This window comes from Lingula anatina, chromosome 5, assembly GCF_051362555.1.
Source record: "Lingula anatina isolate TDL-2025a chromosome 5, LinAna3.0, whole genome shotgun sequence".
Lineage (NCBI taxonomy): Eukaryota > Metazoa > Brachiopoda > Lingulata > Lingulida > Lingulidae > Lingula > Lingula anatina.
Genome location: NC_141771.1, coordinates 1904955 through 1931612, shown reverse-complemented (window position 1 = coordinate 1931612; position 26658 = coordinate 1904955). Strand labels below are relative to the sequence as shown.

Here is a 26658-nt window from a genome sequence, read left to right as displayed (position 1 = left end):
TTCTTGTCTTTATCCAGAATGACCTGACAGTCGCTGGTTTATACTAATCCGCAGCCCTTGTTATTGGTCGATTTTTTTTAAACCACATCCGTAATGTCACATAAATTTTAATGCAAACAGTATTTATGTCTCCTCATTAATAGCATATTCACAAAATTTGTATTCATATTGTCATTTTCATCCACACAAGTGGAAGCATATGTTACAGTGAAATAATTTAAACTAAAGTAAACTTAAACATTATACCCAAGCCACAGGATAAGTAAATGACAAACACAGATATATGGTGTTCGAAATTTGGCCGGTAGCGGCCGCTTTTATTGAAAGGTCCCTCTATTAAAGGATGGTGTTAGATATTATATAGCACTAAATAATGTTAATTAGTTAAAATTACGTAATGTTATGTCTTAAAAATAAATATCAAAACCAATAGTGCAAATATTTTCTTTTTAGGGGTTGCAAAGAGGCCAACAATTGCAACCAGAAAAAAAGAATGGAAAATAAAAACCAAAATAGCATAAGCCGAAATACTGCAAGCCAAAATATATTCATGTTATTATGCATGTATATATATATACAAACAAAAGCCAAATGAGTTATGTGCCAAAATTATACAGCCGAAAAGAAGTCGAAAGATTGTTGAATGTGAACCAAATATATAATAACAACATGAGCCTAAATAAATATCTTGTCGAAATTGGGATAAGGATGCTAGTAGGCTGACACTGCACTTGAATTCGATCTTAAATTTTAATTTTAATTTTAAAATATTATAGAGGTTGATTTAGTTTAAAATTTCCGACCGGTCATTATAACCAGCGAACATCTTCTTAAGCTCCCACAGAAGTATCAACATCAGGTACGCTCCAGAAAAATTGTTTCAGGGGTTTAATCGTTTTTAAGATTTGTGTAAGGTTTTTACGAAAAGCCGTGGAAGGCAAAAATAAACACTTGCGAGATTTTCAAACCCATGGAGTGCACCTTTCATGATCACCTGTTAATAAATATATATTTTCACTTGTTTGGTGGGCCTTAGCCTAAGATGACTGGATTTTAGAAAGCCAGATAGCCCCAGGTCTTGGAAAATGTCTGTTTTACGCACAAGCCCTGAGAGACTGTGTCATGTGAGTTGGGAGGATATTTTTGTACATGTGGGTTACAAAGATAAACATACACCCAACCGATCTTATCTTTGTCATTACGTCCTACTTAGGCTGCTTGTCCCTGCTTTGTCTTGTCTTTATTTTGGACGGCATTTATTCCATTTGTGTCTCTAACTTGGGTTTTAAAGCGATAAAAACGTCTACCACTGCGGTTTACTATATGACCTCTCACTCCTGATTGGTGGATCCTTGTCTTTATCCAGAATGACTTGACAGTCACTGGTTTATACTAATCCGCAGCCCTTGATAATGGTCGAAAATTTTTTTTTGAAACCCCATACGTAATGTCATATAAATTTTAATGCAAACAGTATTTATGTCTCCTCATTAATAGCATATTCACAAAATTTGTATTCATATTGTCATTTTCATCCACACAAGTGGAAGCATATGTTACAGTGAAATAATTTAAACTAAACTAAACATTAACCCAAGCCAAAGGATAAGTAAATGACAAACACAGATATACATGTATAGTGTACGAAATTTGGCCGGTAGCGGCCGTTTTTATTGAAAGGTCCCTCTATTAAAGGATGGTGTTAGATATTATATAGCACTAAATAATGTTAATTAGTTAAAATTACGTAATGTTATCTCTTAAAAATAAATATCAAAACAAATAGTGCAAATATTTTCATTTGTGGGGTTGCAAAGAGGCCAACAATTGCAACCAGAAAAAAAGAATGGAAAATAAAAACCAAAATAGCATAAGCCGAAATACTGCAAGCCAAAATATATTCATGTTATTGTGCATGTATATATATATATACAAACAAAAGCCAAATGAGTTATGTGCCAAAATTATACAGCCGAAAAGAAGTCGAAAGATAGTTGAATGTGAACCAAATATATAATAACAACATGAGCCTAAATAAATATCTTGTCGAAATTGGGATAAGGATGCTAGTAGGCTGACAAAGTGAAACAAATTCCTTTATTTAAGGGCAACTCCTTGAGATCTTCCCTACAAATGGATTTTGCCGGGAAAATAACCAATTTTCTCTTACTCACGGATCTTATATCAACCCCTATCTGCACTTGAATTCGATCTTAAATTTTAATTTTAATTTTAAAATATTATAGAGGTTGATTTAATTTAGAATTTCTGACCAGTCATTATAACCAGCGAACATCTTCTTAAGCTCCCACAGAAGTATCAACATCAGGTACGCTCCAGAAAAATTGTTTAAGGGGTTTAATCGATTTTAAGGTTTATGTATGGTTTTTGCGAAAAACCGTGGAAGGCAAAAATAGACACTTGCAAGATTTTCAAACCCATGGAGTGCACCTTTCATGATCACCTAATAATATATATTTTCACTTGTTTGGTGGGCCTTAGCCTAAGATGACTGGATTTTAGAAAGCCAGATAGCCCCAGGTCTTGGAAAATGTCTGTTTTACGCACAAGCCCTGAGAGACTGTGTCATGTGAGTTGGGAGGATATTTTTGTACATGTGGGTTACAAAGATAAACATACACCCAACCGATCTTATCTCTGTTATTACGTCCCACTTAGGCTGCCTGTCACCGCCTTGTCTTTGACCTTATTTTGGACGGCATTTTTGTTCCATTTGTTTCTCTAACCTTATAATTTCAAAGCAATAAAAATGTCTCCAACTGTGGTTTATTATATATATATATATATATATATATATATATATATATATATATATATATATATATATATATATATATATATTTGTAGTGGGTGGCCATATTTGACCCTTTGACAAGTTAGTCCCCTATTCTATGGTAATTGGGCCCAAGAAGCTCATCCTATCTCGTTTGAGATGCTTTATCAAGTGTACAGTGTACAGTGATGCAACAAAACAGACTTATTTATATGCACCCTTATTTTCAACTTTGAAAATAACACAGGGCCTACAGAAAGGTTTTGGTTAATAATTCCAATAATATCATGTATTAATTGTTTCGCAAATGGTAGACTTAGTGTAGAAAATAGTGTTCCGTTTGTTTAGGTTTGTCTTTTCTCCAATTGTCGGAGTGGCAAAGGGGTCAGAGTTAGTCCGCCTGTTGATTTGAAGATTATCACGCGTATATAAGTACATGCTGTATAATAGTATTACAGTAGATGGCGACAGTGTATAAATTGTGTCGAGTTGACAACAGCCCGGCAGCCATGACACATAACAATATGTGATTACGGTATACCCGAGCAAAAAAATATTCAACAAAATGAAATTGAAACATTCTTTTCTTTCACAATAATGAACCCGTTAAAAGGCAGCAACACAGAAACCTATAAAGACCATTTAAAACCTTTACAATCACAGCAAGAATTTCATTTACGATTTTTTTACGTACACATTTTGGTTCATTTAACAAAATAACCCTTAGCAAAATGAAAAGTTTGCAGCAAACTCGCAAAAAATTTGCAGCAAATTTGCTGCAAACCAAATAGTTTGCAAGAAACTGTTTGCAGGTTGTTGCAAGAAAAATCACAGTTGTTGCAAATTTGCTGCAAATTTGCAGGAAGATTAAAAGTTTGCAGGTAGTTTGCAAGAAAACTATCATTTTCTAGCAAATTCGCAGCAAATTTGCAAGAAAGCTTCTATTTTCTTGCAAATTTGCAGCAAATTTGCAAGAAGACCCTCATTTACATAAAAGTTTGCTGGATGTTTGCAAGAAAGACTATACACTGTTGCAAATTTGCAGCAAATTTGCAAGAAACTGCTCATTTACATAAAAGCCTGAAGAAAGTTTGCAAGGATAAATATACCCTGTTGCAAATTTGCAGAAAATTTGCAAGAAAACCTTCATTTACATAACATTTTGCAGGAAGTTTGCAAGAAAGACTAACATTGTTGCAAATGCAGTAAATTTGGAATAAACTCCTCATTTACATAAAGGTTTGCAAGAAACTCAGCTTTTATACACACCAAGTTGATTCATTTGCAAGAAATTGCAAGAAATTGTTTCATGTTTGCAGCAAATTTGCAAATTCTTTTTCATATAAAAGTTTGCCTGAGTTTTGCAAGAAAGTCCATACCTTTTTTTACTAACATACAGTTAAATTAATGATGTTTGCACTGAGCATGGATGTCAGGAAGTGCCATTTTCGAGCCAAAATATTAGTATTAAGTTTAAAAAAAAAAAAAAAAAGGCCAAGTTAACTAACAGCTTATGAGATTTTTGCATGAAACTAAGAAATTTATAAACTTTAGTTTATGAGAAGTCTGAAGACACCTGAAGACACTTAGACATTTGTTAATAGTTTGGGAGAAGTTTGCAAGATGACATTTACTTAGTTTGCATCAAATTTTCGAGATACTCAGCAGTCTACTTACAGTTCACAAGAAGTTTGCAAGAAACTTAAACAATTACTTACAGTTCGCAATACTTTGCAAGAAACTTAGACAATTACTTACAGTTCGCGATAAGTTTGCAAGAAACTTAGACAATTACTTACAGTTCGCGACAAGTTTGCAAGAAACTTAAACAATTACTTACAGTTCGCCATAAGTTTGCAAGAAACTTAGTCAATTACTTACAGTTCGCCATAAGTTTGCAAGAAACTTAGACATCAACTTACAGTTCACAAGAAGTTTGCAAGAAACTTAGACAATTACTTACAGTTTGCGACAAGTTTGCAAGAAACTTAGACAATTACTTACAGTTCGCGATAAGTTTGCAAGAAACTTAGAAATTAACTTACAGTTCGCAAGAAGTTTGCAAAAAAAAAACAAAAATGGCTATTTGCTTACAGTTTGCAAAAAACTTATAAAAATAGAAATTAACTTTTTTTTGAAATAATCAAGATTTAGGCATTTGAAAACTTCTTTTCCATTCTCGAAACCATCCTTACTCAAACTAACAAAATTGTACTAAAAAAAAAAAAAAAAAAAAAAAAAAAAAAACAATTCATGTTCAGTTATGGATTTTGCCCACTTTTTGGCCAAATTTATTTATTTACATAACCCCACATAAAAAAAAATAGTTCCAAATGTTTATATAAATGATTATTTATTCATAATAACATTTGTACTTGATATAATTTAAGTTCTTATGTATTATTATCAAATTAATACTTTGATTTACTGCTTATAATACCGAGTAACCAGGATGATGTTAAGATTTCATAGGGTTTTCATGATTTAGGCAGATTTGGAGCAATACTGAGTTATGATGTAACCCACCAACTATCAATGAACATAAAAATCAACACTACAGGGGATGACATTCCTCAGAAGTACTTCTTAAAAACAAATAAACTCTTTAGCCCAGGGTGAGTTTGCAAACCAGTGTATACTGATGAGCATGTGAAGATCACTTAATTGACTCCCAGTAATTGCATGGGCAGTGGCATACAGAAAAATGAGCAAAATACTAAGGTGCACTGTCAAGTTATGATCAGGGTAAATTGGTTTGTCACATGGGTCATCACAGGTATCTCCATTGAAATCATCATCACTGTCACTATAATCACCATCACAGTGCACTTCATTACTCAACTCTTCTTCGCTATAAGAGAAGTTAGGACCACAGTTTTCTTTGCCATTGTCATTTTCACAAACTTCTTTTAGTTGTTTTATTGTGTCAGGTATGTCACATATAGCTGTTGCTTTAATATTCTGTACATCCAACTCTTTGGCATTCTCAGGATAAGGTCTTTATCTTTTGGGTCTCACTCTACCAAGTTGGTCAGCCATCTTGTCTAAAAAAAATAAGAAAAAAAAAAAGAATTATGAAAAATATATGTCACAATAAGCCTAGATTGATCAATTTATTATAACAGGTCTCATTGATTAAAAAAAGATGTACATTTTCAGTCCCCATTTACTATAGATTACTAAGTAGCATTGTATTCAAAGCAGAAAGATTCTCATTTCATTATATAGCACCTACATAAACAAACTGATTTCTATCTAAGCAAAGAACAGTGGTCCTTCAATTGAAATGCATACTAGTAAGGGTGGAACTTCAAATTCAGTGTCCTTGACACATCTGGTCTTTCAAATTTTCATGGATAATTACAGTGCAGCAGAATTTGGTTCTTTTATGGAAACTACACACCTGAGAGATAATTAACTGTCTAAGCAGACCAACACATTACACACTGATTCTTATCTGAGAGGTCTTTCAATTCAATTTGTTAAATCTCTAAGCCCTGTGGTTCATCAGAATGAAACAATGAAAGAATTAAAAGCAAATTATTAAAACTTAAAAAAAAAAAAAAAAAAAAAAAAACAGCAAACCCATGCTTATTAAGTTCAGTTGGATCCTCGGTTTTCAGGATTTTTAGCGTACATAATTAGTGAAGTATGAATAAAGTTTTATTTACAGTTATTTGTGCATTGATTATTTAATTTTACTTGACTTTAACACCCCCCCTCCCCAATCCGACATTCTTAATAGTAAAAATGTATTTCTGCTTAAGCATGCTGTGGAATGGACATTTAAGAATAAAACCCTAGATGTCACTCAAATCATGTAATTCACAGGCTCTTAAACTCTAATTAGTGCCTGAATACCTTTAAATTTCTTCTGCTAGTTTGTACATTGATAGTCTTCATATAGCAATACATGTATATATTCCTTATGTCTGTGGTATTGGCTTGTTCGAATAGAATTGCACTGTAAAATGATCAAGTAAATGTTGATAGTCCTTAATGCTAGAAAATTATATTTTCCTTGGCACTTGTTATTATTTTCTGAATCTTTTCTTGTAGTTTTTTGTTCTTTTTTTTCACTTTTGACCTTCAAATTTTTGCAATGTATTAAACTTATTTTTTAAGAGACACCTGCCAGATTCCCCCACCATCCCCCCCATTCAAGTCTCTGACATGCTCATCTTGCAAGATGCTGAGAGAAAGGATGAAACCTGTTCACACCTGACTGTTAATAACTGATCTGTATCTAGGTAAAGATCATGGACCTTAAAATTCCTACTTGCTAATTAGAGAAGCATTTAACAACAAACAAGTATCTATCCCTTAAGGTACATACTGTCTTTCAACAAGCTTAGCTGAACAATTCCACTTCTAAGAGTATTTACAGGTCATCAAAGCTTAATGTGACTACAACTCAATTTTAAATTCTATATTATCTGACAGATATTTTAGGACTACCTAAGCTATTTAGCTTCACTGGATTATAATGGATTCAATTAAAAGCATTTCACTTCCTGACAAATAACCCAAATGACTGTAGAAGGGGTTCTAATAATGGAAAATTGCATTTTGTTATGCATATACCTAGAGACATCAAAATTTTATCAATTTTAGGATGCATAAATGGTAAATTTTTGCCACAAAAGCTCACCAATTGCTAGTAAAAATTTTAAATAGTACTAAGATAATTACCGCAAGACATCACTTAATACTGCCCGAAAAATGATATTTGAACAATATTTTCTGCTAGCTTGCTATGCCGATATAATCCAGGCAGATAAGTAAGATATGTACTTGTATGTTAAATTTTCAGCCAAAATTTAAAATAAGGAGCAGTTAAAAGCTCCTTTTTGCTGATCAAGTGATTTTTCCTTGTCATGTCTAATAAATTATTCTAGTTGTATACCAAACTAGTAGAAGTAGTTAATAAGCATTTACTGAGAATCCATGTTTCACCACACTCAGTTCAAAATGTACCTTTAACTATGGTAATATACACAGAAACCTACAGCTAATTTTATTAGATTTTGTTAAACTAGAATAAACTAAATAGGGAATAACAGTAGACAAGGGTAATATTTTATACACAGTTAAGTATCAAACTGTCATGTCTTAAGAAACACTAAAGGGAATCCTCCTTCCAAATTCTTAGTTGACACTCACTCTTATAAAGGTGACAATTTTCAATTGGACGACAACTATCTGAAATGCTCAGCCCACAAGATGTGCTGCTAGCAAGGAAGAGCCCTATTCACACCTGACTGTTAATTACTATAGCACTGATCTGTATCAAAGATTCGGGGACTATTGTAAAGTGAATAATTATTTGTTGTTTAGGACAAGCAAGTCCCCATCTCCTAAGACTCAAACTGTCTCTTAATAAGCTTTCCTAAACAATTCCACTTTGAAGAATACAGCACAGCAGAGCCTAATCTAACTGTAACTCAAAAATTTAAAGGACAACTCAGTGGGTTAGATTAATGTATAGAAGCAGGTTCTATGTAAAACTTTGATCAGATTTGTGTTTTGGGAGATTGTTTATTATTATATGAATAAGTCTGGGTCACAAAAGTCCTGTTAAGACAACTAGAATAAAGAATTAGAAAACGAAAACTATTTATCATGATTTCGGAGCACAGCCAGAAGTACTTCCGGCTCAAGGTCACGACCTCGATTTTCCCATGCTTACGACCAATCACAGCAGGCTTCAGTCAGAATGAGATAGACGTCACGACTACACAGCGAAACTTGTCAGACATGTAAGTGCCGCCTGTCCATCTTTTCGGTACATGTACCGATCAAAAACAGAAAAAGTAAAGCCCAAAAACGCTCTTATACACGTAACCAACTTTGTATGAGCACAAATATTGCCATTTATTGTGAACAGGATAATATGATAATGAGACACACTTGAGACCTGTGAAGCGCATACTCACGTGTCGAGGAGTAGTTTCGCCATTGCCTCGTATGTGAGTCCTAACTCAGCTTTAAGTGTCCTCCACCGCCCCACCTCCCTCCCAACATACACAGTCTGAGTGCTTCTTCGTCTGTCTCTAATTTCTTTCGTATCTTTTGAACAGGAGTGGCTATTTTCTTTCGCCCCCTTTTGTCGCTCTCCTCTTCAGACTTGACGCGCGTCTGAGCCATGTTTGCTGTTTTGGCGCCAAATAGTAACATCCGGGTCTCAGCCGTAGTACTTCATTCATAGTAAACCGCGAGACTTAGCGAGAAATTGCGCGTTCTGAAGCCGTACTGTGAGGTGGTAGCTGAGTATTTAAGACGAGTCGTCTTTTATTATTTAATGGAACTTAAAAACGGTATTAGGTAGCTTCATTTTCTGAACGGTTTTGGATAAGATATACCTTGGTCATTATGGGGAAATTGGTGAGTTTTCCAGGAAAATTCATTTTCGTGCTATTTTAAGGGTTTAACGCGCTGAGACTGTCTTTAATGTAACCTGACATATAAGTACATTTGGGCTATTTAACTTCACTGGATTGTTATAGACTTGATTTAAAATGTCATCATTATTTGACACAAAGCTAAAATGTAAGCAGAAAAGATGCTTTTAATGTAAAAATGCATTTTATATGGCATTTATCAGTTTTAAGACATTAAAATTATTTAACTTTTATCAATGTCAATTCATAAAAAATACACAAACCAAATGCTCCTTTTAATAAAACAATGTAAAGATAATATAAATCTGATGGTAACTTAGGAATGGAAAGAAAAAAAAGTAATATTTACTAACACTCACTATTAAACAATGTATCAAACTGTTTCGTGCTTTTTTTTTTTTTTCTGAAGAGACACCTGAGAGACCTCCAACATTCAAGTCTCTGTTGACACCCACTCAAATATTGCGATGATAATTTTCAATCATCTGATAACTATCTTGCTAGATAAGCTGCTACGTACCTTTCACTGCATGGTTTGCTAGTATTGCTGGGATTCATCTTCCGCGAAATAAAGACACGCGCAGCCTTGACGACTTTTCAACAATTCCACCCCAGTAAACAATAGTTGGTCTGGATGCAGGAGCAGATCTGTAGTGGTGTTGGCAGAATCTACCTTTTCTAATAGTTAGATCAAATTTAAGATTCTTGGTCCACGGAGCTCTCATGAACGGCGATTATCTGACAACCGGAAATGGTCATGAAAACGACTAATCGTGATAGGTTGATGCGCGATCTGATGCATCACGGGAAATTTTGAAGAAGAAGACGGTTTGAGATTTACCGGCAGCTGATTTTAAGTTGGTGTAACCAGTTAGAAATTATTATGCGTTGATTGCAAAGCCAGGTGAGTGCAAAGGTTAATCAGAACGTTTGGTTCAAGATAGGATTTTACTACACTCAGAGAATTCTCATCATGCCTGCGAGTAGAAAGTAGAAAGTAAACCGATTCTAAATACAGTTCTAGTATGGGGGCGCTAGTATGGTACTTGTTGGGAAGGCCATCTCGTTCTCTCTCTCTCTCTTTCTCTTCTTATTTTCCTCTCTTTCCCTCTCTCTCTCTCCTTTTTTTCTGCTCTCTCTCTCTCTCTCTCTCCTTCCCCCCCCCTCTCTCTCTCTCTCTCTCTCTCTGTTACGGTTGAATAAGTGTGTAACTATATTCTTTTTAAATTATAGAGACGTGGATTACTATTTGTTTTGACAAGGATGGAGTTGTATCAGTGGAAGACGTTTCGAAGTTTCAGAGGGAGGAAGAGTAAGAAGGGGAAGTCCCTACTGTTGGAGAGACACTCATGGCTCCTTGGGATGGTTGCATGTATTTGGCAAAAGTGATTTACATTTAGTGGTAAGTGTATTCTCAATTAGTATAGTTTGCTTAGGTGAAATAAATTCAAAGGGCAGAAGGGTTCATACGGCACTTAAGGTACATATTTACAGAGCATCGCTGTAACATGGATTTCCAGTAACATATATAAACTACTTCTTCAAATTTCCTAATTACTCAAATAAATTTAACATGACAAGGGGTAAACTGAATAAGTCACCAGATTGGTCATTAAAGAGCTTTAGACTGCTCCTTTCTTTAAATTTTTGGCCAGAAATTAAGCCTTTTTTCATGACCTATTATTATTATTATTATTTATTTATTTATTATTATTATTTATTTTTTTGCCCATTGATATACAGCATAGAGTGCTAGCAGAAAAATCTGTTCAAATATTTTTTCTTTTCTTTTTTTGGAGGGGGGGTTAATTAAACTATGCCTTTTGGTAATCCTCTAAATTATACTACTTGAAACTATATGCTGGCATTTTGTTGGCTTATGTGCATGGCCAAAATTTACTTCATATGCACCTTTAAACTTAGCCCCTTGAAATTACTTTTTATCTTGAAAAAAAAACTTGCACATTCAATCATATCTGCCACAGGAAAAAATTATAGTTTTAATAGTCTTGATGGTTTTAAAAGTCAGTTTTGGTCATTTCCACAGAAAGGAGAAATATCAAAGTGCAAATACATGTGTTTTAAAAGAATGCTTTGAAACCTATTCTCCTTTTATTTTAGATGACAGAAATGCATGTCAGAAAGAAAAGAAGGCATATGTGAAAGGTGAGTAAATGTATTTTCAGTGAGTGTCAAAGACTTCTGAACAAATCTAAGAATTTAAGTGTATCACCCTCATACTGACTTATCTCTTCTTTGTGAAACTAATATGTCTGATAATTCCATAATTATTGTTGTTTTTTTTTTTTTTTTAATAGTAACACAGAATCCAAAATGTTTCAGTGTTGCCTTGCTTCTGAATAACAGGAACCCCACTTTTTTTTTAGTTCAAACAACCATGCAACCTATGATAAACTGTTCATATATATAAATATATATTCTTAATGCATCACTTTTTTGGTAGAATAACATTTTATGTTTTAACTTTTTTAGATAAAAGGACAACCAGAGCAATGGTAGTAGTGTAAGTATATTGTTAATTGACCTGCAATTGCTGTTGCATATCTTTTCCACTAGATGCTGAAAAAAATGTAATTTCCTCTTTCAAATAATAAGTACATTTTACACACATGAATTCAAATTTAATAAAGCTTTCCCTGTGTTATTCAAGGAAAAAAATCAGAGCCAGCTTGTAATGCAGCAGTTGAAGAAAGTGTTTCAGTGCCTCGTGCATCATCTGTCCCCCGTCTTACTCCCACCATCTCCAACCCTGTGCCCTCCATATCTCCCCACACCCATACCATATCCAACCCTGTGCCCTCCATAACTCCCCACACGCATACCCTGTGCCCTCCATATCCATCCCCCCCCCCATCTGTCTCATTTAGTTTTTTAAATTAAGTCATGCTTTCTTTATTTATTGTTTAAATTCTCTTTCTTTCAGTGTATGTTATTAACAACTTGAAAATGGATGGGCCAGCAATTAAGCACACTATGAGTGCAAAAATTCACACTGCAAAGAGGGCCTTAAAAAAGGTAGGAAAAGTATTTTTAACTGTGATTAGATTATACCATGCCTGCTAAATTTAATTTAGTTTTACTTAACAACATAAATCATATATATGTATATATATAGGTGTTTTTATTAATGGAAACTACTAGAAGCTTACTTGACAAACTACCTGTGAGTGCAACAAATTTTACAAGAAATGTCAAGTTTTATTTTTCTTGTCTTTCAGATGTGATATGGTGCTTGTATCCCAGTCGAAATTTGGTCTGACTTCTCTAGCGAGTGAAACAACAGCGGTGATATGTTTTCCAGAGATCAACTACAACCTGCCTGATCTCTACGTTTATTTCTCTGGCTGACAGATTTGGAGTCTCCTAGGACAGCAGGGACTATCTAGCTATCAGTTCAACTGACCAAACTCACTCTGAGCTCTTATACTAAGTTCTACTCCTTATATACTTATACACACAAAATACATTACAGTGAATCATTAACAGGATTGAGATATTGAAGCCAGTTAACAGAATTAAGACATATTACTAAGGACTCAATAATTAAACTCTGACTTCTTTAAACTTGGATGTAAATAAAGTTGTTGAATCCTCTTAAAGATTAAAGCATCCTTTATAGCTTGGTTACTGTTCTTTCCAATGAATAAAATGCATAAGCAGATTCACGTTGTATCATTATATCAGAGACATCTGAACAATCTTTACCAAATGTTGATTTAATTTGATTTAAATGTGCAAGTTTCTAAAATAAAATATTGAAAAATGTTTATGGTGTTTCTTACTGATATTCTGTGTGTGCTATTTTTTCATTCATTTGATAATTTTCTGTATGTGTTCTGCCAGCTGCACTATATGGCTAAAATACAGTAATAATATTTTGCTACTCCATGATTTCAAATATGGCATACATGATTGAGATGTAATTTAAAAAAAAAACTGGCATAAATAAAAGCATAATCACTGGGTTAAATATTAGTTGTCAGTCTACTGCAATAGTGGTACTGCAGAAGAATGTTTTTTCGATTTTTTTTTTTTTTTTTTTTTTTTTTTGGGGGGGGGGGGGAGGGTTCCGGAAAAATTCGCGAGAACAGTTCTGGAGATTTTGCAGCAAATTTGCAAGAAGGATTTCTTATGAGTTTGCAGAGCATTCGCAAGAACAGTTCTGGAGGGTTTGCAGCAAATTTGCAAGAACTTCTAGTGAATTTGCAGAAAATTCGCAAGAACAGTTCTGGAGAGTTTGCAGCAAATTCGCAAGAACTGTAGTAGAGAGTTTGCAGCAAATTCGCATGAATGGTTCTTGAGAGTTTGCAGCAAATTTGCAAGAAACCTGTGACAGATTCCCTTTTGTCATGCTGATTAAGTTTGTGGGGAGTTTGCAGCAAATTTGCAAGAGACTTAATTTACATGGTAAATTTCCTCTTGCAAATTTGTTGCAAATTTGCAGCAACTGTTTGCAAGAAGCCTTAAATTTTGCTAAGGGAAGTGCCACATGTTCTGATAGTTATTTCTTAAGATCCTGCCATATTTATAAAATTCATTTTGAAAAAGATGAAAGATGTCATGTCATTGGATATTTCGCCATATAAAACTGTCATTTGAATTTACTTCAGAAACGTCAATTACATCAACATTATCTCGATAAATTTTGTTTTTTTCATTTCTTAAATTAATTTCCCTTTTTTCTTTTCTGTTTATACTAGCACAAATCGATATTGGCCACTGGAAACTTTCAATCTCGTCTCGCGGGAAATCTCTCAAATGTCAGAAGCCCGGATGTGAGACAATTCCAGGCTTGTCTTGTCGCCACTGTTTTCACTGGTTCATCTCACTCCACTTCAATTTACCGGAATCCAGGAGAATTTTCTTGGCATTTTTCAGGAGTTCTTCTTTGGACACCTGAAATGACAGAATTATTGATACTCTGATAAGAAGTACATAAAGCAGCTTTAAAAACATATTTAACAGTTTACGTAAACAGATCCAATGCCCCTTTGTTCTTTAAGAAAAGCTATCCAAGTGTGTGTGTGTGTGTGTGTGTGTGTGTGTAAAAAGTCTTCAGTTAAAATAAGTGGGTGGCAAATGGGCGTTAGTCAAGAAAAATGACGGGTAAATAATCATATATTTTATTTATGCATTAAGGTGTGAAAAACCTCTAGGCGAGATGACACACACAAACACGCTCACTATTTCAAATAATTAAAACTCACAGCCACTTTTAAACAACTTTCTCCGGCCTCACCTTCTGCCTGATCCCCACCCTGGGGAACGTCTCCATGACAACATAGACACACACACACACACACACACACACACACATTGAATAAGTTAAAACAGTGAATATAGTCACCTTCTGCCTGATCCCCATCCTGGGGAACGTCTCCATGACGACACACACACACACACACACACACACACACACACAGAATAAGTCAAAACAGTGAATATAGTCACCTTCTGCCTGATCCCCACCCTGGGGAACGTCTCCATGACGACATAGACACACACATACACACACACACACACAGAATAGGTCGAAACAGTGAATATAGTCACCTTCTGCCTGATCCCCACCCTGGGGAACGTCTCCATAACGACACACACACACACACACACACACACACAGAGAGAGAGAGAGAGAATAAGTCAAAACAGTGAAGATAGTCACCTTTTGCCTGATCCCCACCCTGGGGAACGTCTCCATGACGACATAGTGGTCCGGCCACATGTGATCCAACAGCTGAAATGAGGAATTGGCGGGCTGTTTTAATATCCATAGTACAGTAAGCAGAAAGCCCGAACACAAACCATATATACATGTAGACTAAATGACGTCATATGGCGACCGTTTCCTCTCACTGGGCCCTATTCTTTGATTTTTTAATAGGTAAATTGACATCTTTCGTAAAACCCCGCCACTACTTAATCTCAGCACTGCTCTCTGCCTTACAATGTTCTAGTAACAGAAAACAGTGCACTGCATACTGTAAGTGTACCTAACACGATGGACATTCACCTACCTCCCTCTCACAGTGAGCTCGTAGTTCGTCCTCTGTGATATCTTGGTTTTTGGCGGGTCTGGGAAAAAACAGAGCAACACAGTTAATTTCCTACATACACACGAACACTACCATACATACACGTCAGCGTACAGTCGTACACTGTACATAGATCCCATTAGTATTATCGAAATAAAAATGATTAAAAAGTACAGATAAAAAGTTGTGATCGTAATGAATACATTATACATTTCATTACTGATACAATATGAATTTGTTAAGAGGTTAAACAGTGTAAGTAAGAGAGTTAAAGAGTACATGTGTTGTTCAATAATAACAAAAGAAAAAGGGAGTATAGTTATCATTCCTTCAGGATGATACAATGAAAAATCTGTATTAATAGAAATTGCGACCTAAGGTCAAGTAACATACCATTGCCTAAGAAGAGAATGATTACATTTTGGTACTGACGTAATGATGGAAAGTTATGGAAAAAGGGATAATCATAGACATTGTGTAAGAGCTGAGGAATTATTACATTACCAAATAAGGTAATGTAGGAGAAAGACTTTGTGATACATCATGACATTGGAATGACGCTCTATAGGATAAAAGAGAATACATTGTATTACTGGAAAATAAGAATATACGAATAATTTTTTTAGGCTCCCAAAAAGATGTATGTTCTACATTAATAGTACTACCGAAAAAGCAGTACTTTAGTATTATATAAATTACATAAAGGCCACTCACATGACACACAAGATGATTGTATCTAAGTCCACCACCCCTGGCTCCTTAAAACCGACAGCCTGCAATACGAAATATGAAGTGGGTTTCTGTTAAAATGTATCATCTATCTCTCTCTCTCTCTCTCTCACTCTCTCTCTCTCTCTCTCTCACCTGTGTCTGGCTAACCTTGGGATGTTTCTCTGCCGCAGCTTCTATAGCAGCAGGATAAACCTTGTCACCCCAGCGGTTAAAATGAAGTACATTGGCTTTTCTGCCAGCGTAGTATGTAAACCCGTACTCGTCCATAGACCCAATGTCCCTAAAATGTAGTTCATTTTTACACTTCAGATAATGTGAGGTACAATATTATTACATCGCGGTATAAACCTAATGTTTTCCTAAGGCGTTCAACTTGTTATTTTACGTGTCGCGAATGAAAAGGATGAAAAAGTCATTCAAGATTTTCAAAAGTTACACTTCTTCTAATTCACAGCCACAACTATCATAACCATCCAGTGTGTTGTCCCAACTGTCAGAATCATCCAGTGTGTTCTATCACAATCATCCAGTGTGTTGTCCCAACTGTCACAATCATCCAGTGTGTTGTCCCAACTGTCACAATCATCCAGTGTGTTGTCACAACTGTCACAATTATCCAGTGTGTTGCCCAACTGTCACAATTATCCAGTGTGTTGTCACAACTGTCACAATCATCCAGTGTGTTGTCACAACTGTCACAATCATCCAGTGTGCTGTCCCAACTGTCACAATTATCCAGTGTTTTGTCACAACTATCACCTTCACCCAGTGTGTTGTCACAACTATCACAATCATCCAGTGTGTTGTCACAACTATCACAATCATCCAATGTGTTGTCACAACTATCACATTCTCCTTCCATGCGGTCAAATTTAACATACCCTGTGTAGTACCAGCCAGACGGGGACATCACTTTCCTGTATAAGTCTTCACAACCGTAATATGTACTGAACATCGAAAATCCCCTTACGCATATTTCCCCTTCAATGCCAATTGGCACGATCTTGTTGTTTTTATCAACAATTTTCACCTAAAAAAAATAATAGAATATTAACAGAAGTAGAATAACGTAACACAAGAGAATATAAATTATTTAGTGTATGATTAATGTGAAAAAATGATTCCGAGTGAATTTTACTGTACAAGATGTCTGCTCCATAGATATGAGCGAACTGTATATTTACCTCAGTATGAGCCATTGGAAATCCTACGCTACGGTATCTGTGGTCGTCATTGTCATCCCTTGGGTACGTTAAAATATTGTACCAGGATTCTGTACTGCCCAGTCCCACCTGAAAACGGATAAGTTAAAGAAGTGTACCAGTATTCTATAGTGCCCTGCCCTACCTGAAAACGGATAGGTTAAAGAAGTGTACCAGTATTCTATAGTGACCTGCCCTACCTGAAAACGGATAGGTTAAAGAAGTGTACCAGTATTCTATAGTGCCCTGCCCTACCTGAAAACGGATAGGTTAAACAAGTGAACCAGTATCCCATAGTGCCCGGTCCCATCTAAATGCCTGTTTCGTCATTCTATAGTTTTGGGAAACTGGCCAGTGTCCTTCAAGTGCAATACCGAGTAGGAGATACACTTACCCCAACTTCTGGAAATAGTTTCGAACAATCCTCCCGCATTTTCCTCGTTATGAGAGTGGATGTGAGGTTAACTGAAAGCGCAAAACATATAACATACACATACATTTGGATGTTTGTTCTGGACTATTGTATTCAAGGATTCACAATTTACAATATCTCGCCCAAAACCCTATAACAGGACCAGAATTTACCAGGTACAAACATTATTTTCTATACCGTTGCAAACGTCTGTTCGTGTTTTTTGTATATTCCATACCATTCATACACTTTGATTTAACACCAAGAAAAAATGCTCGTTTGGTGATTTAATTTCAGACAAACGCACCTCGTTTCGCAGACGATATGTCATATTTCTGCACGATGCCAGCGTCAAGCTCCAACGCCCTGAGTATGAATGTCGGATAGACCTCGAGGTTGGTGATCCTTTAACAACAGCGTACAGGTGAATTGTCTTGTGACAGATGATATTCTATAATGGCGCCTCCAATAAGGTTCAAGTGTAATGGTAATCATTACCTAACTTAATGAAAATAACGCTTTAATCTTCACAGAGTAAATAAATGCAAATATGTGAAAATAAATAGATGAAAGAAAAATACTGATAACGTAACACCTTGCACTATCAAACCTACTTGCACTCATGAATGCTCTTGAACAAATCCTCCGAATGGTAGCCCTCATCTTCGTTTTCCCCCTGGAATTCTGCGTCCCACAGTGTGGACGGTAATATGACCAGCTGGATGTCTTTCTCATACTCCACACTGACCCAGTAAACGTAGTCCACCGTCAACTCATCGTGGACTGGATTGACCACGCCCAATACCACCGGCTGGAGAAACACGACACGAGTATTTTAAGGGATAATAACTGCTCGTATGAGATTCACATTTCACAATAAATACATGGTAAACAACTCACAGAAATATACTAAATATCATTTAATCACTTAAAAAAGTGGTTATCGCAATTATTCTGGAATCTGGCCACGTGGACCTTCATAGATGGCGCTATCTCGGTAATAATCTCTTAAGAAATTATTTCAAAAAGTAAACTTAAAAAAACATGGTCTAGCTTTCAATGTCGGGATGATTTCATTAATCATTGGTTAGAATGGGAAAATCACCCTTTGTCCCAGGAAAATTCTTTTTTAGGGGGGCAAAATCTCTAAACCACCCAGAACACTTACTAATCTCAGACAATGAAGATGAAATTATTCTTATTTGAAAAAAAAACAAATAAATAACAATAATAAGATTTACCTCGTTAAAATTCCCACTTCGCAGCATGGTAAACTTGGTAGTATTCACGGCCTTAAACTGACTGTTGATGGAACATTTTGGTACACCAGTACTACCCTGTTATACCAACAAAAAGTTAAAGGTAATAATTTAGTCTTTGATTTTATTTACAGTCCTAGCAGTATTCTCTGATATAATAAATACCCGTTGTTATACCTTTTGATGCTATGAATGTCCGTCACAATCATCAGTGTTACGGTCACATGCTCAATGAATATCAAGGCGTCGTATTCATTTTTTAAAAACCAAGTACGTAAGCCAAATGTAAATTTAACAGCTAACAATTTGCCCATTTTACATAACTGGTGTAAGTGTGAAATCTAAGGTATCACTAACTTTTCAGTGATAATTGTCGATAAGATATTGTATTGCCAACAAACACTTCAGGGATTAATGGCGTCTTTAAACAAACTTAATCGAACGACCAAAAAAGATGGAATACTGTTATCTAAAAACGTGCCTTCAGATAAAGAAAAGTTAAAGGTTGGCAATATACTCACTGAGGAAAGACCCGTGTTAATTGGATCATCCCCGCCGAAAGCGTCTCGTGCTGCTTGTATTTCCTCTTCTGATACCACTTCTCCAAGTTTGGTGACGTCTTCAAGAGACAACCTGGAAATGTCACGCTTAGTACCATAATAGCTCAATAGGGGATGTAATGATGGTTTCGCGTCATTTGTACATGTACTTTCGCCAAAGAGGTTGCCGCATGTTATCAACGGCGTTGTCAGTTTTTTAGTGGACAAAATACATGTTTCTCACAAATTTTGGGAAAAATTGATGTAAAGTACAATAGTACAGGCAGTAATTCAGAAGGGAAAGAAGTGGTGAAGTTTTCAACTGAATCCGAATCTTCTACACCCTGAGCTTAAAGCACACCTTTACAATAGAGAAACCCCTTGCAATTTCAAGTTACGGAAACGTTAGAGGTTTGTTCTAAGTTATCTATGAAGCTCAAGGCGGGTCTTCTAATATTCTAAAGGGATTTTTGTTTCTGTTCTTCCTGTCAGTAATTGCCCTTGTTTCCCTTGGCGGAGGTCTGTGGTGAATATATTTCTTCCCGTCTGAGACGGTCTCACTCCATAAAAGTGGGTGTGGGAGTCAGCAGAGATTAGATTGATTCTTTGTGGTTAGAAATTAGTTGTCGCAATATGTGCTGAAATAGGACGGAAGTTAAACAGCCAGTAACCCGATTAATTACACATACGTACTATATTTTAAGAGCGACTGATATTAGAGGTTAATATATAGGTAAGGTCCCTTTTCCAACACCCACACCCACACCCACACACATCCCGTTCCTCAGTCTACCAGTGCCGTTATCTAAACTGAAAACAATCCAGAACAACACGACAACAACACTCACCCGTGTGCTGCACTGGACAGGTTTGGAATTACAACAGTCTTCAGGTGGGGTACCCTGAAATAAATGTGATAATATATTGTCATCAGACAATATTATAGTCATCAGAAGTTTAGTGCCGCGAGAGAAGTAGCTGACAAGTTAGCCCTACCATTTGTAAATCCATACACATTTCTGGTTTTCCAGGACGACACATATTGTCTAAAATTAAGCCTCGTTTTATACTATCTCGGATGGTATCCATTCTTTATTGATGCTGTAGGAGGGAGGGGCCCAGCAAACACGTAACGTGGGAAACACGTGGTTAATCCGTGGCTATGACGTTATAATGTGGTAGCAACGTGCTATCCACGTGATCCGAATGTGACGTGTTTGCTGGGGGGGGGGGGGGGGGGGCGGGCGGGGGTCTGCCAACAGATATACCTACCTTTCAGACTGTATGTTTCTTCCACCAAATGTCTCCAAGTCTGGAATAAGTTCCTTCAAAGCAGCGACATTTGTTCCGGCCTCATTTTCTATTATCACCAGTGTTTTTGACTTTAACTGAAATAAGGAATCGATGCCATGGGTTCTATGACAAACGATTTTTTTTTTCGAATTTTATACATTACTCAAAAAAATACAAGTTTGACTGTGTCAGTCGATAGTGTCAGAATCTTTCATGTCAATGCAAAATTGTCAGTTTTTGTGAACATATTCAAAACCTTAAAAATGTTGATTGCTTTGAAATAACACACCTTTTCATTGGAATTTACGTTTTAACAAATTTTGTCGCAATACATACTTGATTGAGAGCTATGTCTAGCAATTTTGAACGTGGTCGGTACGCATACGGCGGCTAAAATGAAAAGACATGAAGTTTCATCGATGTATAACGTCGGTGTATTATTTTGGAACATAAGGTCACATCGGCAGATCTTACATGATAAGATGAATGTATGACACACGTGTTCTATTTCATTTGTTTTTTAAAGACCTGAAGGTTCTACTGTTTCCCAACACAGGCTTCAAACAACTACGCATGCGCGAAAAGTGCGCTGTTTGAGAAGTTGGTGAAATTGACAAAGCCTGCCGGTGTTTACCGTCTGGTTGATTTAATTTCATTTGCTCTCTGGTGTCTTTTTGAAAATTTATATTAGAAATGTTCGAGTGATTTTATCTTGTAAAAAGTAAATCCGTCGAAATTCCTTAGAATAACATTTATTTTACCTTCATTTTAAAGGGATTCCCATTGTATTTATAGTGTTATACATGTATGTGGCCCCAATTGGGATTTTTCACCCCTCCCCCACTCTTGATTAATAAAATTCTTCATGGGCCAGATTGAAAATGATATTGCAAAATACATTCTAAATCGTAGGAAGCTTAATTGCAGATAATGCTGCAAGGACATTCTTGTGCAAGGGCGAACTTGGCCAATATAATTTCTTTTACTTTCTCCCGGTTTCTCCCGGTTTGGAGCGCCTGTTCTAATTTTTGAAAGCGAGGCAATGGAACCAAACAATACGATGCAATATGTAATCTCGTAAAATTTGCTATTTTTAAGTAAAGACCATAGCATGGAGTACATTGAAATGCGACTCGTTTATTATTATGATCTTCAATAATAGTTAATATAAAATATGCTATATAATAAGTTCTTGTTCCCAGCCTATTTATGAACTTAATTTAATCTTTTTAATATTTGGAGATTAAAAACACAAAAGTTGTCTGGTTTCATATCGAGGCACCACATATTGTTCGTTTGCTCTGTTTCCCTATTTTTTGTTTCAATGGAAAACCAATGGATCGCCAGAGGGGCTTTAACATGACAACAGAAACAACTGTCATATTTTTGTAATTCCTTTGAAAATGCATTTCAATATAATTTTCTATGCTTTGTGTTTTTGCTGCTAAAATTGCATATAATTTGAATATAACGTAATTACCGCGTTAAAGACAACGCCAATTTGTGCTGCAGCATATACCATATATGCATATGAAGCGTCCGGAACACTTGTAATGGTGAGAAAATCTCCCTTCTTCATCCCTAGTGCCAGCAGTCCTTTGGCGAGTTCTGTGCTCTGAAAACCAATCAGTTCAGGTTAGCTTTATTCTTGCCGGGTAAACACAGTGATTAAGCTCTGACTATTCCATAATGGCAACTGTGTGACACGCGTCGTCTACAATAGGTATTCATGTATCAGTTATTCTGATTTTGATTTCAGTACCTGTCAGTACCTACTGTGTATTAACAACTCACAGACCTGCCAGGCAGCGTCCGTAATACTTGTCATGGTCGTAAAACGACTCTTTTTCAAAACCTTGGACGAACATAATTTCATCAGTTACTCTAAGGGCTCTGACACTATCGTTCTACGTAGAAGGACCTAACTCTCGCTGAATTCAATCAGGTGTTCAGATTAGCTAACGTCCTCTCGTTTCCAACGTAAGACGTATAATCACCTGGTTTTCTGTTTCTTTTTTCAATTTAACTTTATTCACTCAGCGAAAAAAGAAAATCTACATAAATGAAATATTTAAACAAATAATCAAAAATTAAATGCATATAATAATGATGATAATTACGCTAATTAAATACAGATTATTTCACCAGCTTTTCTGTTTCATATACTCAGCGCCAGAATCTCGAGGATCCTTGCTTATCTGTTGCATTTAACGAGAGTTCCCGCAGAGTTGGTTTGCTCTACGGAGAACGATTGTTTCATGGGGGGTGAGCCCTAATCCTTGGAATACGTTGTCCGTGTAGTTTTCTGTGTAGCATTTCTTATAACAACTGATCTTAGACATGCAACTACATGCCTTGGTATTCCTTGAAAACGCATCTTCAGAAACAACGTCTGCCATACATAGATGGACATACATGTACGACAAATAATACATGTACGATACTATCTTATCAGGTTCACTGGCGGTTTTGTTTCATGTATATATTCATTTATATTCTAGGTGTTGCTGATGGTGCACACATGGGCTTCAACCCCAACTTTTTCGCAAAGTCATATTGCCAAAACAATAATCGCCCTTGTGCAAAGTTTGCATGCTTCTTTGAAAAGATAATCAGTGAAACAACCTTTTCATTGCATATAATGCTCGTTAGACATTTAAATATATAAACATTTTTTTACAAAAAGATCAACACTTAATCTACAATATATATAAACAGTGCATGTGCACTGCTTGTCCTTCCCCGGGGCAAACCTGCACTCCACTCTTATCTCTAACGTGACACGTATCTGACCCTCCCTCTGTCAATTGGAGAAGTCACGTTATGGGCTAGTCCGCCCCTTTTCGTGGTCCCCCGTTCCACCTTTAGACATATATATTTTTATATGTATGCTTGTATGAATGTATGTATGTATGTGTGTGTGCGTGTGTGTTTGTGTTTGTGAGTATGTGTGTGCTTGTGAGTGTGTGTATGTGTGTGCGCCTGTGTGTGTTTGTGAGAGTGTGTATGTGTGTGTGCGTGTGTGTGCGTTTGTGTGCGTTTGTGTGTGTGTGTGTGTTTGTGAGTGTGTGAATGTGCGTGCGCGTGTGTGCGTGTGTGTGTGTGTGTGTAACAACGGTGACTCTGATGGAGAAATCAACACTTTCATTCTAATGTAATTACTAAACCTCTGTCAAAATAACCAAAGGTAGATGAGATAGATTTTTTTTACTAATCGTGTAAGATCGCATTCACAACGAGTTGAGCTAGGCTTTACAAATCCTAGGTACTAAATATGGTGGACGTACATGAAAGAAAAACCGCCTAATCTTTTAATAGCTTCTCCGCCTCTCACACGCCTCCCCATGTGTCGTCCCAATGGAGCAGAAATTTAATGACTGTACCCCCGCAGGGACGACGCAAGTTTTCAGTTGTTTCTGTTACTCAGTTTATCGAGTAAAATGCACAAAAAAAGAAAAATATATACTTCTTTTGGATTTTAGTATGTGTGTCAACTTCCCCCTCGGGGTGCACAAACTTGACCCAGGGTGGTAATTTAAAAAAATGAATTAACTCTTAGATCGCTAACATCCCCCTTCCACCTAACTCGGTTCTGGAGCAGTCTTTTCACTATGCACGAACATACCTTGTCACATATCATTTTATAGGTGAGATCTTGGCCAAACTGCGGCAACCTGATGGCTACCCTGTCCGGCTTTTCCCTGGCCGCTTCCTGCAGGCATTCCCACACCGTGCGTCCCACTAGAGGCTCGCTGCTGGCCCCGTGGATGTAACTGTTCTTTAACGGTTCGTTTGGAGGCGAGGCATCGCTGGATACAGAGGTGAAAAAGAATAATATGAAGTATACTGCAAACACCGATTCTTAAGTAAATAAACAATTGAACCAACCGACAGACAGACCAACAGACAGACAGACAGACAAACAGACAGACAGACAGACGGACAAATACTATACCCTGGGTTTTCAACGATTGACTTCCACATCCTTCCTCTCGCTATGCCAGACAGACGTACTGAATAGACACTGACACAAATACACTCTATACACACCGATATAATAAATATAGTTTATAAATAAAAGTTATCTATGATCTCTCACTCCTGATTGGTGGATTCTTGTCTTTATCCAGAATGACCTGACAGTCGCTGGTTTATACTAATCCGCAGCCCTTGTTATTGGTCGATTTTTTTAAACCACATCCGTAATGTCACATAAATTTTAATGCAAACAGTATTTATGTCTCCTCATTAATAGCATATTCACAAAATTTGTATTCATATTGTCATTTTCATCCACACAAGTGGAAGCATATGTTACAGTGAAATAATTTAAACTAAACTAAACATTAACCCAAGCCAAAGGATAAGTAAATGACAAACACAGATATACATGTATAGTGTACGAAATTTGGCCGGTAGCGGCCGCTTTTATTGAAAGGTCCCTCTATTAAAGGATGGTGTTAGATATTATATAGCACTAAATAATGTTAATTAGTTAAAATAACGTAATGTTATGTCTTAAAAATAAATATCAAAACAAATAGTGCAAATATTTTCATTTGTGGGGTTGCAAAGAGGCCAACAATTGCAACCAGAAAAAATAATGGAAAATAAAAACCAAAATAGCATAAGCCGAAATACTGCAAGCCAAAATATATTCATGTTATTGTGCATGTATATATATACAAACAAAAGCCAAATGAGTTATGTGCCAAAATTATACAGCCGAAAAGAAGTCGAAAGATAGTTGAATGTAAACCAAATATATAATAACAACATGAGCCTAAATAAATATCTTGTCGAAATTGGGATAAGGATGCTAGTAGGCTGACAAAGTGAAACAAATTCCTTTATTTAAGGGCAACTCCTTGAGATCTTCCCTACAAATGGATTTTGCCGGGAAAATAACCAATTTTCTCTTACTCACGGATCTTATATCAACCCCTCTCTGCACTTGAATTCGATCTTAAATTTTAATTTTAATTTTAAAATATTATACAGGTTGATTTAATTTAGAATTTCTGACCAGTCATTATAACCAGCGAACATCTTCTTAAGCTCCCACAGAAGTATCAACATCAGGTACGCTCCAGAAAAACTGTTTAAGGGGTTTAATCGATTTTAAGGTTTATGTAAGGTTTTTACGAAAAACCGTGGAAGGCAAAAATAGACACTTGCGAGATTTTCAAACCCATGGAGTGCACCTTTCATGATCACCTAATAATATATATTTTCACTTGTTTGGTGGGCCTTAGCCTAAGATGACTGGATTTTAGAAAGCCAGATAGCCCCAGGTCTTGGAAAATGTCTGTTTTACGCACAAGCCCTGAGAGACTGTGTCATGTGAGTTGGGAGGATATTTTTGTACATGTGGGTTACAAAGATAAACATACACCCAACCGATCTTATCTCTGTCATTACGTCCCACTTAGGCTGCCTGTCACTGCCTTGTCTTTGACCTTATTTTGGACGGCATTTTTGTTCCATTTGTTTCTCTAACCTTATAATTTCAAAGCGATAAAAATGTCTCCAACTGTGGTTTATTTTATATATATATATATATATATATATATATATATATATATATATATATATATATATATATATATATATATATATATATTTGTAGTGGGTCGCCATATTTGACCCTTTGACAAGTTAGTCCCCTATTCTATGGTAATTGGGCCCAAGAAGCTCGTCCTATCTCGTTTGAGATGCTTTATCAAGTGTACAGTGTACAGTGATGCAACAAAACAGACTTATTTATATGCACCCTTATTTTCAACTTTGTAAATAACACAGGGCCTACAGAAAGGTTTTGGTTAATAATTCCAATAATATCATGTATTAATTGTTTCGCAAATGGTAGACTTAGTGTAGAAAATATTGTTCCGTTTGTTTAGGTTTGTTTTTTCTCCAACTGTTGGGGTGGCAAAGGGGTCAGAGTTAGTCCGCCTGTTGATTTGAAGA

The 26658-nt window shown here is 36.1% G+C and overlaps 1 protein-coding gene and 1 long non-coding RNA gene across 4 annotated transcripts; one reads left to right on the top strand and one right to left on the bottom strand.

Annotated features, from left to right (window-relative positions):
• Positions 1-9965: 9965 nt before the first annotated feature.
• Positions 9966-12981, top strand: LOC147761459 (uncharacterized). Of its 2 annotated transcripts, none has more exons than XR_015334831.1 (6): positions 9966-10099; positions 10429-10597; positions 11317-11361; positions 11689-11719; positions 12140-12231; positions 12435-12981. It is a non-coding gene; the product is annotated as an uncharacterized LOC147761459 (long non-coding RNA). The 2 variants fall into 2 exon arrangements; XR_015334832.1 differs by having other exon boundaries at positions 10085-10099; positions 10458-10597.
• Positions 12982-13732: 751 nt separating this feature from the next.
• On the bottom strand, positions 13733-24505 carry LOC147761458 (medium-chain acyl-CoA ligase ACSF2, mitochondrial-like). 2 transcript variants are annotated; one of them, XM_087014199.1, is made up of 17 exons: positions 24314-24503; positions 22169-22303; positions 21025-21078; positions 20668-20783; positions 20244-20297; positions 19378-19489; positions 18839-18934; positions 18212-18408; positions 17905-18002; positions 17580-17650; positions 17168-17275; positions 16865-17013; positions 16116-16263; positions 15966-16024; positions 15234-15291; positions 14882-14953; positions 13738-14112 (listed from the first exon to the last, which is right to left on the bottom strand). In XM_087014199.1, exons 1-17 carry the CDS (start codon positions 24326-24328, stop codon positions 14029-14031), a joined length of 1626 nt encoding a protein of 541 aa, XP_086870325.1. In that variant the 5' UTR covers positions 24329-24503; the 3' UTR covers positions 13738-14028. The 2 variants fall into 2 exon arrangements, with proteins under 2 accessions (XP_086870326.1, XP_086870325.1); XM_087014200.1 differs by lacking the exon at positions 21025-21078 and having other exon boundaries at positions 13733-14112; positions 24314-24505.
• Positions 24506-26658: the final 2153 nt, after the last annotated feature.